The sequence below is a fragment of the Aythya marila genome (genome assembly GCF_965140915.1).
Source record: "Aythya marila genome assembly, chromosome: 19".
NCBI classification, from domain to species: Eukaryota; Metazoa; Chordata; class Aves; order Anseriformes; family Anatidae; genus Aythya; species Aythya marila.
Window position 1 is genome coordinate 2535749 of NC_139060.1, and position 12251 is coordinate 2547999.

The window sequence follows — 12251 nt, forward strand, 5'->3', positions numbered from 1 at the left end:
ACAGAGTTTTCCTGTCCTTCTGCTCTCATTTTCCCAGCCTGTTTTCTCTTCAAATTCATTTGTCTGTCACACGGTGGTGTCACACGCGTCCCTTTCGGAGGGATGGTAGGTGGCTGGGTTAGTTAGTCCCTGTTCCTCCCGGTGAGTCACTGATCAACTGACACGGATATTTCTGAAGATTGTAGCTATTTGGAGAACTGCTTGTCGTTCGTGTGATCTGGAGAAGGTTCCCCAGGAAGGATTTGTGCAGATATGTACCATATTAAAAACAACTCGGAAGGTATTGGCTTGCATCGGTGTCCTAAGTGCTATTACCTGCAGAAAGTGCTGTGACATCGGTCACCCAGGTCACAGGTGGCTTGTGCAGAGACACTTTGAGATGGCATTGAGCACACCCGGCTGGAATAAGCCGTTCCTCTTTCAGTGGCTCTTTTGGTCAGCAGAAGTTCACTTGCAAATATGATAGGGGATAGTGGCTAAAAAGCACCATGGATAACAAAGAAAAGGCACCGACATCAGATAGAATGATTGCATTTTCTGCAAGGTGATGTTTGTGAGAGCTTCTCTGTGGGCTCCACCATCTCAGGACTGTCAGCTCTGGGCCCGTGTTATTCTCTACCCGCTGCAGGCGGAGGGAGGAGAGCAGGAATGTCTTCGGGTCTTTTCTCTTCCCCTTCCCCCTCCCTTACACCTGACGTCAGATTCTCAAGTTGCTGCATTCTTCACTCGCAAGAAAAGAATCTGCATTTTTTCTCTTGGCTCCGGTAAATGGCCATGTGGCATTTTACTTTTCAGCAGTTCCTTAAAGAGCTCCCTTGTGGTTGATGAATGCAGAAACTTTGTCATAAACTAAAACACCCTTCCCTCCCCTTAATCTAGGCTGCTGCTTACTCAGGGAGCCTCAGATGGGGTTTTGATGACAGAATTCCTAAGTGCTGAGCAAGCAGATGTGGGATTGCAGCCGCTCTGAGGACGCCTCGGTTTCTTGCAGACTTCTTGTCTTCTCCTGCGCCGTGTGCGTGCACAGATTCTGGGCACGGCGCCACGCAGCCCGGATTAGGGGAAGGCTGTGGTTCCCTCCCGTCCTTGTGTGCCTCAGTTCGGATGTAAATACGGCACTGATGCTCAGCACATGGCAGCTCACAGCTCGGGGGAGGGAGGGAGGAGGCTGGTGCAAAAGGCCTACACAGAGGTGGGTCATTTGAAGTCATATTTTGTCCCCCCCCCTGGAATTAGAGATGAGTCTTTGTGCTGGAGCTGATGACGAATTGTGGGGTGGGTGGTGGGACAGTCAGCTTGGTTTGTTAGGTCTTTTGCTGGTGGTTAAATCTTACCAAATTTACATCATAACTGACCAGTACATTGGTGGTAGATGGCCCCAAGGAAATCTGAGGGGAATCAGCAGTGCCCTCTGCCCTGCACGTTATGCTGTGGTGCTCCTGAGCCTGATTAATATTTGTTTTTCTCTCTCCCCTTCTCTTGGTTTCCAGACAAATGATGCTGCAGGAAATACCTGGAACTGGCTTTACTTCATCCCTCTCATCATCATTGGCTCTTTCTTCATGCTCAACTTGGTGCTGGGCGTCCTGTCAGGGTAAGACACCAATGACTTGCTTGTCTCCACCTGGACGTGAGAAGGGAAGGCGTGTTTGTGGGTTTTAGCTCTGTGGAGAGGATGGAGGTGACAAAGAGAAGCCGAAGTGATACATTGCACTGTACATCACCCCTCTTCATGTTTTCTATCCTGTCCTTCCCTTGCTGTGGGCTATTCTTATAAGAATGCAGAGCTATAGGGCATGGGATAGACTAAATTGAGATGATATGAATCCAGACAGAAGGTAAGCAAATTTCTCTAATTATATTGGCTCCGGCCTGTAGAGCCACCACTTACTCTTGTGTTGCCTTAAAAATCAAAGTGCTCATAATGGATTTGGTCTAGCTGTGCAGCATGGGGAAATTTGACGCTCCGAAAAAAGGCAATTAAAAGATCTCGGCTTCATTTATTTATTTATTTTTAAATCTCTAGCCGTTGAAGCCAATGTCTGGAGTTTGGGGACGTACCGGTCTCTTGATGTTCAAAGCCCGGGGGTCAGCCAAGGATTCAGTGTTTGCTGGATATGAGTTCTGGGTTTGGGCCATTGTAGAGATGGAGCTGCCAAGTTTGAAGCCTAGCTGGAACGCCCCCAGCGTCTGTGGAAATTTGATCTACATTTAACAATCTGACTCATCTTAATGGTTTGTGAGCTCTTAGACTTTGGCACCTCATTTTGCACACAATTTCTTCCTTGCCCATCCAGGTGATCTCAATTATACGGATCTATAAAAATCTAGATTTATTTCTGGCTCTTGGCAGCTGGGGAAGAGAGAAAAGAGTTAATGTTGTTGACTGGTAAATGCCTTCCAGTGTTGCACGCTCGCTCTTTAAGTTACTAGAGAAAGAAAAGTGTTTTCCAAAGATGAGATTCATGCTCAGTGTTGTTATTTTGTTTGGGATCCTCCTCCTCAGAGCATGAGCTGGGGTAAGGAGCAGGAAGCAGAAGTGCAGTTGTGTTTGAAGACAGGGAGATGGGCTATCACAAGAGAGCCCATGGAGAAGGCCAGGTGCTGCACTTTGCTGGGCCAGGAATAATGCCCACGATCAATAACCAATGCAAGCCATTGAATCAAAGCCATTCCTCAGACATCCCACCATAACCAGATGCTTGGAATGGGAAGCTTTGTGACCATGCTTGTTTGACATACAATTTCAAACGAGCACCAGAGGCAGGACCACGTGTGGTTCGTTAGGTAGTTCATCTTCGTCGTTGCGCAGCGGGGTCAGCCCACATTGGCTGAAATGATGCTTGTGATCTAAAATGAAGCTCAACAGCCTGCAGGCTCCTGTTCCTTTGTGATGGATTTACACGTATTTGGTGACTGAAAGATGAGGACCTCAGCCTGGCTCCCCTGAAAGCCTCTCATTGCTTGGGGCAAGCTATGAATATTATATAAATGTGTATCTTCTGTTGAAAACAAAACGAGAAGGCAGCTTTGTATGTCAACTTTCCCTTTGTAAGTGGGAAGGATTATAATATTTTCTTCACAGAGGGAAGCTTTTAAATTCTACTCTATATGGTGGTTTGATTTCCTTGGCTGGAAGAGTTCCTGGGGAGAGGCTGAAGAAAATAAACATCGTAGCACAGGTGTTGACCACATTGCTCAGCAGGCTCCTGGTGGGCTTGCAGCTATTGAGCAATGTAGGAACCTGGGTATATGTGAACAGTCTGGTGATGGAAAGACACCACAAAGACAAAAAGACCCTCTGAAGGCAGAGACTGTTGTCATTATATTCTCTAACAGAAAGTCCCAGATAGCACTTCAGAAAAATAGTGGTTTTGCTGGAGGACATTCTTTGCATGAGTCTCTGTGCATGGGGATTTTGACCACTGAAAGAACTACAGAGGAGGGGTCACTGATAAGTGTATGTGGACGTAATGCAATCTGCATTCCAGTGACTGCCTTCTCGTGGCTCCTGCAGTGGAGGATCCTCAGCAATATCCCACCTTCTATTCTCTATAAAACAAAATTAATTTAGGGTTAGGGGTTCTACAAAGAACCCATGAACAGGGTTATCTCAGCATTCACTCACCTGCTTTTTATCTTCGTGATCTAAGCACCTTGCAGCCTTTATTCTCCTGAGGGTGGCACAATGTTCTGCCACCTTCCCTCTCCACACATTAGAGAGGGAACAGTAGAGTAGAGTAGAAAGAGGGGACATAATGTCCCCAGGCACAGTGGCAAGCTGAGATTAGATCACTGGTTTCCTAGGCTTGTGCATGGTCTTTGTTACAGCCCTTTTCCACAAAAATCCTGTTGGGAAGGTTGTGTTTTATTTTCCAATATTCTGCCATATTCATCACGAATATTAGTTAAGCTTCAGTGTGCCAGCCTGTGCTTTGGGAAGCCACAGAAAAGTCTTTTACCTGAGTGTTTTTCATTGCTGTTTGTTTTGAACTATTTTCTCTCACGTATTTGTGCTCCTCAGTGGACAATAAGGAAGGCAGAGATTTCTGAAGTAGGTATGCAGACACTATCACTGATTATGGCAATATAAATAATCTGAAATGACAACAAAGTTATTGAGCTTCCCACTGATATTAGATTATACAGAGTTTTTCCATAACTCCTAATGGAATTTTCTGCCTTTCTGTAGTTATTTGTGAACCTGTGTCAACACTGGGCAGCTGCCTCATAAGGTGGGTTTAGCTTTCATGTTTATCTGTTTGAGCAGTGGAGGTAGATTGATCTGGTTAGGATCCTGAGTCTCCTCTGCTAGGAAAATATGGCAGCATTTGCAATACAAATGCTACAGAAGAGATGCTACCTGTTTCAAAATAAAGAGCAAACAACCTGTCTCCTCTGCTGCTGCTGCTTCTGGAATTATAATAAAAGTGAAGACAGAAAAGTGGCAGGGAGATGTGGAAATACGTATATGCTGGTAAAAACTTGGTGTATAAAAATAACCCCAAATCTTGGGCCACAGTTGATATGACATAATCCTCCAAGCGCATGGCTAAGGATGTAATTAAAAGCATGTTGACTCTGTCATCCAGACTAAATGAGACTCTTCCTGCTGTACAGCGTGTCCTCCTCTAGCATGCTGATCAAAGCACTGCCAGTGCTCTTGTCATCAGTTAATATTTAAATACCCTCCCGAAATGGTGCTCTCTGCCTTCTGTTCCTTTCCCTTCCCTGACATGAGCACTGTGGGCCAGATTGCCAGCAGAGCTCTGCTCTCCTTGTGCCACCAAGTACTGAGATGAAGTTACCTGATGGAGATGTAGTAGATGTAGACCACACAGTGGTCCTAGGACGTGGGTTGTGCAGTACCTGGGAACATGGTTTATCCAACAGTGCAGTAGGATTGCTGCGTTCTCCTGTATATTTACTACAGATATGAGTTGAAGTGGCTGGTGTGTCAGCCTGCCTACGCATGGCTAAAGAAGGGGCTCTGCCTGGGGAAGTTGGTGGCAGTTTCCCCCCTGCCAGGCTGCACATCATGGGCAATGGCAGACTCTGCTGTTGTCAAACTATGGATACGGTCAGATTTAGTTTTCCCGGTGAGGTGCGGTGGGTACACACATATACAAGTGAGCTGCACTTCCAACAGCTCCTACAATCCTACAGCCTTTGCTCACAAAAGGTGTGGGGCTCAGCGGCAGAAGCACAGCATCCAGCTTGCTGTGTGGCAGGGGTAATGCAGGTTTGTGTTCCACGTCTGGGACTCTCCTCTCTGCTTCTCTCTTTGTATTCCCTCTGCTCTCTGTTTTCCCTCTCTGATGCCTGTTTGATCTCTCTGTGAACTGATTAAACTCATCAGCCCTGTAGATCATCAGGGGAGCAGGAATAAACAGGTTAATTTTTCTGGAGGAGCATTTGATGAGTGCCATGGCTGATTCAAGAAAAGGTCGGGGCTGTGTGGGGCCAGGAGAGCAGAAGCAGGAGGAGAGATTTCTCTCTCTTTTGGTAACATTAAGACATTTGGTAGGCTCATTTGCATCTTTATTGGAGCTATAGTGGTCTGCCACTTGAAGACAGACAAATGAGACATGTCTTGCTCATGTTGGAGAGCTGCACTTGGCTTTGTTTTTGTTTCTCTGTTTTAATCATGAAAAGCTGGTCTAGCAATGCTGACCTCATCCCAGGACGTTGGGGTACCTGATTTCCAAGAACCTGTGGCAGTATTTTGTAAGGTTTCCAGAGCAGTGTGAAACAGCAGCACTAGGTAAAAATGTTTAGGTATTTGTATCCTTAAGTTCTTACTCTTGAGCCACCTTTTTCCATCAAATGAGGCGAGTGATTATGCTTAGTTACCAGATTCTTTGTAGACTCTTTGTGATTTAGGCAGCAATAAAGGCATCCATCATGGGGAATACAAACTTTCTATAAGAAAAAGGGATTGACTGTCACTGGTGGCACCATGGGAACATTCTGGCTCCAAGTCATGCCAAGAAGGGTTGACCCCAGACACCTTTTGCTTTTGCCTGAATGCAGGGTTGTTTGCTGCAGAGCGTGCCATGGGACTGGGCTTTGATTCTAACCAGAAAATGCCCAGTGATGATCCTCATAAATTTTTTATTGAACTCTGTGCATGGTTCTGCAGTTTCCAGAGAGGAGAGAAGAAAATCCCCCATGCAGTGGAGATATCCTGACCAATGCTCATTTATTTTTATGCCTTTGGAGTGATTTCTTGCTAGCAGGCTGCAGCCCTCTGCCATCCTGCTCTGCAGCTCTTGCCACCAGGACATGGGGCCCCATCTCCATCAGCACATTTAGCTTCCCGCTGTCCCTCCTTAGCAGTGATTTTCGATGCTGTGTTTCTCATCCTGATGCTGCTCCCCTCTCAGCCCAGCTAGCATTTTTCTTCTGTGGGCTGGTGGGATTATAGAGTTTCATACTGTCTGGGTGTTGAACTGGGCATTAATTTTGCCTGGTAATGAGCTGGATGGTCCTGTACAATACACTTGTGACTGTTCGGATGCTTTGGGTTACACGATGCAAAGAGGATAAACATGATCACGGGCTGCTGCGAGGAAGATGATTTGACTTATTTCAAGGCTAAGTGCTTTCTGGCACCATTTCACGCAGTGGTGAGGAGGGGTGAGGGTGGCGAGACAGCCAGAGCATGGCCAGAGAGGGCAGCACACTGTGGATGATGCATCTGAGCCCTGGGTCTGTGCGTCTCGAGTGTGAAAAATGCTGTGTGTCACGTCCTCAAATACTTATGGTGAAGCCTGAGGGATCTCCAGACCAGCCAATGAAGAGTAATTATCTTTCCTGAGGTTTACTCATCTGGCTGCAATAACCAAGTGGGAAGAGGCACTGTGATGGCCAGTTTGCATCTTCCCTGTGCAAGTATTTCTGTAATGCTGCCCAGAGCTGCTCTGCCCGAGCTGTGCAATGCCTGCCTCTTGTTGTCTGAGACCACCTGGTGTAGGAGCCACAGGGAGACGTTTTCTGTGGGTGTAGCATCTTTGGAACAGCAGGAGCCTGGCAAGGGACACAGCCACGGGCAGTGCTGGCACCTTGCAGGTGAATTGAGGGTTAGGGTAAACGGTGCTTTCACTCCTCACTGCAGCACGCTGTTCTGAGCAGTCTGCATTGTGGGGTGATGCTCTGTGGCCACATTAAACACTCCCTGCCTTGTCCTCTGGTCTCCCCAGGGGATATCTGTTTCCACTGCTGACTGTGGTGCCTTGGGTCACTGAGACCTTGGGGCTGTTCGAGCAGCTTGCTAGGGGTAAGCATGGCCCCGTTAGGACCTCACCGACCCGGCTGTCTTGGTGACTTGCTCTGCTGAGTTTCATGACATGTTTTCCCAGCCTAAGGATTTTTGCCAGATTGGGATCATAAAACTTCTGCCTGCAAGACATGCAGAGACTGGAGAAGAATTAGGCTGATTAATTTGTCATAATGGCAAAGCGTTCTTCTGTCCTCCTTCTCCCTCATTACAGAGGCAATCATTCATTTTCCCTGAAAATTAGTTCCAAGTTCGCTGTTACCTGCTGTGATCTGACTTTGGCTGCTGTTAATTATTTGCATTAGAAGAGCTGCATCATGAAAAGATATGAAACTCTGCGTCCTCATTGTTTTTAGTCTTTCCTCAACCTGTGCTTAAAAACAAGGGGAAAGACACAACAAAAGGAATATTCTCTTTCCCGTTGTTCCTAGCTCTTCACCCTTTTTAATAAATCCACCATTGCACTCAAATCTGGGAGAAGCACATGTGTTTCTTGCAGGAGCAATGACTTTTCATGTGAGCTTCCTCTCAACAAGCTAAATGTCTTACCAAGTGTAGATCCCTTGCTCTTTTTGTTTTGATTTTGTACAGGAGGGATGGACTACATTTATTTGACCTTCTGTTAAGCTGCAATGGAAATTAAAGCCTGCAAGATAGGAATGATGCATAGGAGACTGAAATTTAAATTGCCTGGGCATTCTGCTTTGACTCTGGGGTGGAGGCTTGAAGAACAGAGCCAGAGGTTTATCCAGCACATGCACTGAGCTGAACTGGGCAATCAGTGCTATGAGACAAATGATGTTCCTCTGCCCAGTCCCATTCCCTCACTGGGACCAGCTTTGCCCAGCTGGGGAACTTGCAGCAGTTCATATCAGATTAGATGGAATCAAAGTGAAATTATCACAAGCTGGATGTAAAGACAAAAGGAAGAAAGATGCATTGAAGGCTTCACCTCTTCACTCTCTTTCTAGAAATACACGACGTATCCCATATCTAGCTTGCGTTTGAAGCATCTTCCTGCTATGTTCAGTGATAAAAGTGACTGTGAAGCCCGGCTTGGTGCCGAGTGATCAATCCCACAGTGGTACTTTCATCCTTTATCGGCTGGTTGAGGAGAAATTCTTTTTTCCACTCTTAAGAGCAATGAGGAGGAAGCAGCAGCAGCTCTGGCTGTGCAGGATTGATGGAATTGGTCCTTACTCCTACATGGTGGACATTGGGATGGGTGAAGCTGCTCAGCCAGCTGGGTCTGTATGTCTGGGCTCGGGCTCGGGCAGATGGGCATGACCCCTTGGACCATGCCTAGGGTCATCTTGGTTGGCTGGAGCTGCTGGTGAGACAGATAACAGTGGGTGTATTTGGGATTTCATACAGCTGATGGGACAACCTGGGGCAGGTGAGGAGCCACAGAACTTTGTCATCTTCAGCACTAAGGAATCCCAGTCCTCCTCTGGGCTTCCTTGTTTAATACTAAGGTTCAAAACTCAGACTTTGCAGCAAAGCACTTTTTTTTGGACAAGAAAATAGAATCTTAGAGGTAGCAAAAGTCACCAGCATGAAGAAATTCCTATTGATGGCTTTCCAGGTGAATTGCCTTCTTAGTTTCATCTCGTTCCAGCACTTTTCCTGTGTGATCCCTTTGCACCCCTGGGAGGAGCTTTCTTCCACCTCCCTCAGGTTTTCTTCTTGCCCAAACTAAGTGCATTTCTATGCTTTTTCCCTTCTTGTTTCAGACAAGCTTTCTAATCAATACACTTTGTGCTCCGTGGTGACCTGGGCCCGAGCTTTAGAGGTATTTAAGACCCCTGGGTTAATAATCTACATGCATTTATGTTCATGGTTACAAATCAGTAAGGCAGAGGCATCAAATTATTTTAAGTTTTGCTTGCGGGTTTCTCTGCACTTGAAGTTTTTGCCTGTGCATGAGGATAACCACACCCTGGTTAATCCTGGAGTCTTCTCGTGGCTGATTTTGGTGAAGATGTCTGATGCTATGGTAAAGAACCAGGCTCCTTGCTGGTCTCCTCCCATTTTGTTTGCAGCCCTCCAAGGTGTCAGCTATGCACAGCTCTGAGCCACATGCTGCTGGCTTTGTGGGTTCCCAGCCCCAGGCCATGACCCCTCACATGCAGGCTGCTGGAAATTGCACTTCTTGTCTTGCTCCCCAGAGTGCTGCAAACTCTGTAATTCTTGCTGCGCTGTCATGCCCAGCTCTCTCTCAACCTTGATGCCTCCTGTATCTCTCTGCCAGGATAGATTGGCTCTGGATTTTATTATTTTTTTTTTTTGCTGCTGGATGTATTGGTTTTCATCTTTTTCTTTCCTAAGCCAAATTGGATTCTACCCGTTCAGCCTTCCACCTCTACAGGCATCCACACTGATTAATGCCCTGAAGGGAATACATCGCTCTCTTCTCCCCATCCCTTCCCCTTGCTTCTTGCCTCCTCTTTGCTGCCATGAATAACTCGGTCCCTGCTGTGGCTGCCTTTGGTCCTCTCCTGGTGAAGCTCCTTTGAGAAACACCAAAGGCTGGGGCCTCTGAGGGGGCCAGGTGGAGGCTGCCGGCCCCCTGCAGGACTCCTGCTCCCCTGCCGCTGCCTCCCCACCAGCCCTTTTCAGGCTCCTGGAGTCGTGCTGGGACTGTGCTGGGCCTCTGCTCGGTTATTTAATCTCAGAGAGATTTCAAAGGGTCTCTGGTGCTGCAGTCAATGTTGGTTCCCTAGTGACAGTGCACCCTGCTGAAGCAAAATGCTTCAGGAATCAGGGGAAGATGGGGTCTGCTGCCCTGCTCGGACACCCTCACTCCTTCCTGGCCATCCTGCCCACCTCTCTCTGTGCTGGTCTGAGTCACCACAGCACCCTCAGGAGGGGTATGGGGATGCTCAGCAGGTCCCCAGACTCTTCCTGCATCTTCATCCAGGACCCCCAGCAGCTGCTTTTCTTTTCGTCTTGCTGCTGCTTATCCATCTTGCTGCTGCTGGTTCTCTGTGGGCTCTCTTTCTTCCAGGACTCGCTCTCTGCCTTTGCCTCTCAAAGTACAGGTTTGCACAAGGTAAGATAAATGTTTAGCACCGCCAAGGCTTTGTGTCCTTTGTTGTATAAACAGTTACAGTCATAAAGGTGTTGGGCTTTTTTTTGTTGCATCCAGCACACGCTTCTCCTTCTGAAGGATTTGCTGTTCTTCAGGAAGACAAAAGACAGAGATATGAACCTGCAGAACAAATTCTTTCCCTGCAGCAAGAATCTGCTTTTCTATGAACACTTGGATGCTGATGCGGTTAGTGAATGAAATGTTAGGCGTATTAACCAGATCAGACCCTGCCGAAGCAAGCTGCAGGGGTCTTTGCAGGACTGTGTGTTTGTGGCTGCAAACTCAGTCACGTAAGCCTTGTAAGAGCTGTAAGATGGCAGGAGTACAAGGAGGGCTCAGCAGGAATCTGCCCCCCACCATGCTATCAAAACTGGCGTCACCCAAGCAGCAAGGATTTGGCTGAATTAGGATGAGGTGGCAAAGCTCTTCATCACAGGGACCTGAGAAAGAAAGAAAACAAAACAAAAAAGAAGGATCTTTTTCTAGTTCTTTCCCACAGACGGTTAACCAAAATAAATGTTAGGAAATGGACTTCCACTCTTAAATCCAATTAAGTGTTTCTGCCTGCATGTGGATGCTCTCAGGATGCCTGGAGATGTGCATGGTCCCTGTGCACTAACTCACCCTAGGGTACTCAGAAGGTCTGATAAGTAATGTACAGCCCCTCAGCAAGCAGTTGCATCTTGCCAGGAGCACAAGAGACCTGGCTTTACTATCAAAATGCAGGTAGTATCATGTCTATTTTACCTGTTTTATCACCCAGCATGTTTGTATGTTGGAGTCCTACCAGTGCATGTTCTTATCTCCTGGTTCCACTTGTAGCATCTTATGGATATTCGTAGTTCACTGTTGTTCTTTCTGAAGGTCTGCAGAAATATAGCCAGGTAATTGGCACTGAATCGTTTTTTGAGGTTCCTTCCTTGCTGGCTTTAAATGGGATGAACTGAAAGAGGAATTTTTATTGCTTCACCTCATCCAAGCAGCCCCCGAAACGTGTGAGTTTGTGCCACTGCTGATCCTCTGGCACGTGCTTCCTGCAGTGATGCTCCTCCAGCTTGCACGTCAGGCAGCCAGAGGAGTTGGTGTATTCCATCAGCTACCCCCAGCCTGTCCCTCACTGCTCCCAAGTGATGTGGGCTGTTTAACAGGCTGCTGTCAAATATCAAGTCTCTACTTGGGCACTGCTCCATGTTCGAGCAACAAAGCTCACAAATTAAGCCTCCTGTCTTGGCCAGTTTTGTTCCTCCATCAGGAGAATTCATTTTGGCCTGTGAGTAATTCAGGCAGTCAAACATCTGTAGGCCTGGCTAGTTCCTTAGCTAGCAGTTCACCCACTTAAATTTATCTGTCTCCTTTTGGCTCTTGGGGGCTGCATTTTTCCAGGCAGGACTATGTCCCTCAATGCCATCCAGGTTCAGCCTTACTCATTTCTTTGAAATACTTGGGCTAGAGATGATACCAATCCTTAAACTGATTTTTGTTTTAGACATAAAATTTTGAAGTCCTTTTCAATTCCTTTCTGGGAGTCCTTAGTGAGGCCCTTCTGAGATCTGTGCTGTTTTTGCTTGCTCTGAACTGTGCTTTAGATTCAGTAGGAGGCTGTTCTCCCATTATAAGATCTGAGTTTTCATGAGATCATGTGTAGCTCAGTGGTACTGTTCTGAATGAGGAGCTAATTACCTATGTCATTATCATGAATTGCTAATCACCACCACTATTAGTGGTAGCAATGACAGTAATGCTGTATCATCTCTCTTTGCCTCTTTCCTTTGAGTGGGAAGCACTTGTGTCTGCTTTCTACTGGGAAAACCTGAATCGCAGAGGTTTGAATGGTGTGATTAGTCTTGCAGCAAGCCTGGGTGTGCACCACGAAACCCAAGA

General features: G+C 46.9%; 1 protein-coding gene across 2 annotated transcripts in view; it reads left to right on the plus strand.

The window, feature by feature from the left end:
* LOC309885706 (voltage-dependent N-type calcium channel subunit alpha-1B-like) overlaps nucleotides 1-12251 on the plus strand; it is a gene marked incomplete at both ends in the record, with an annotated part of 282028 nt that overhangs the window by 129699 nt on the left and 140078 nt on the right. For both annotated transcript variants that reach the window (XM_082775940.1, XM_082775939.1), the window contains one exon: nucleotides 1491-1594. In XM_082775940.1, coding sequence (XP_082632066.1) covers nucleotides 1491-1594 — 104 coding nt within the window. The remainder of the gene's footprint in view (nucleotides 1-1490; nucleotides 1595-12251) is intronic.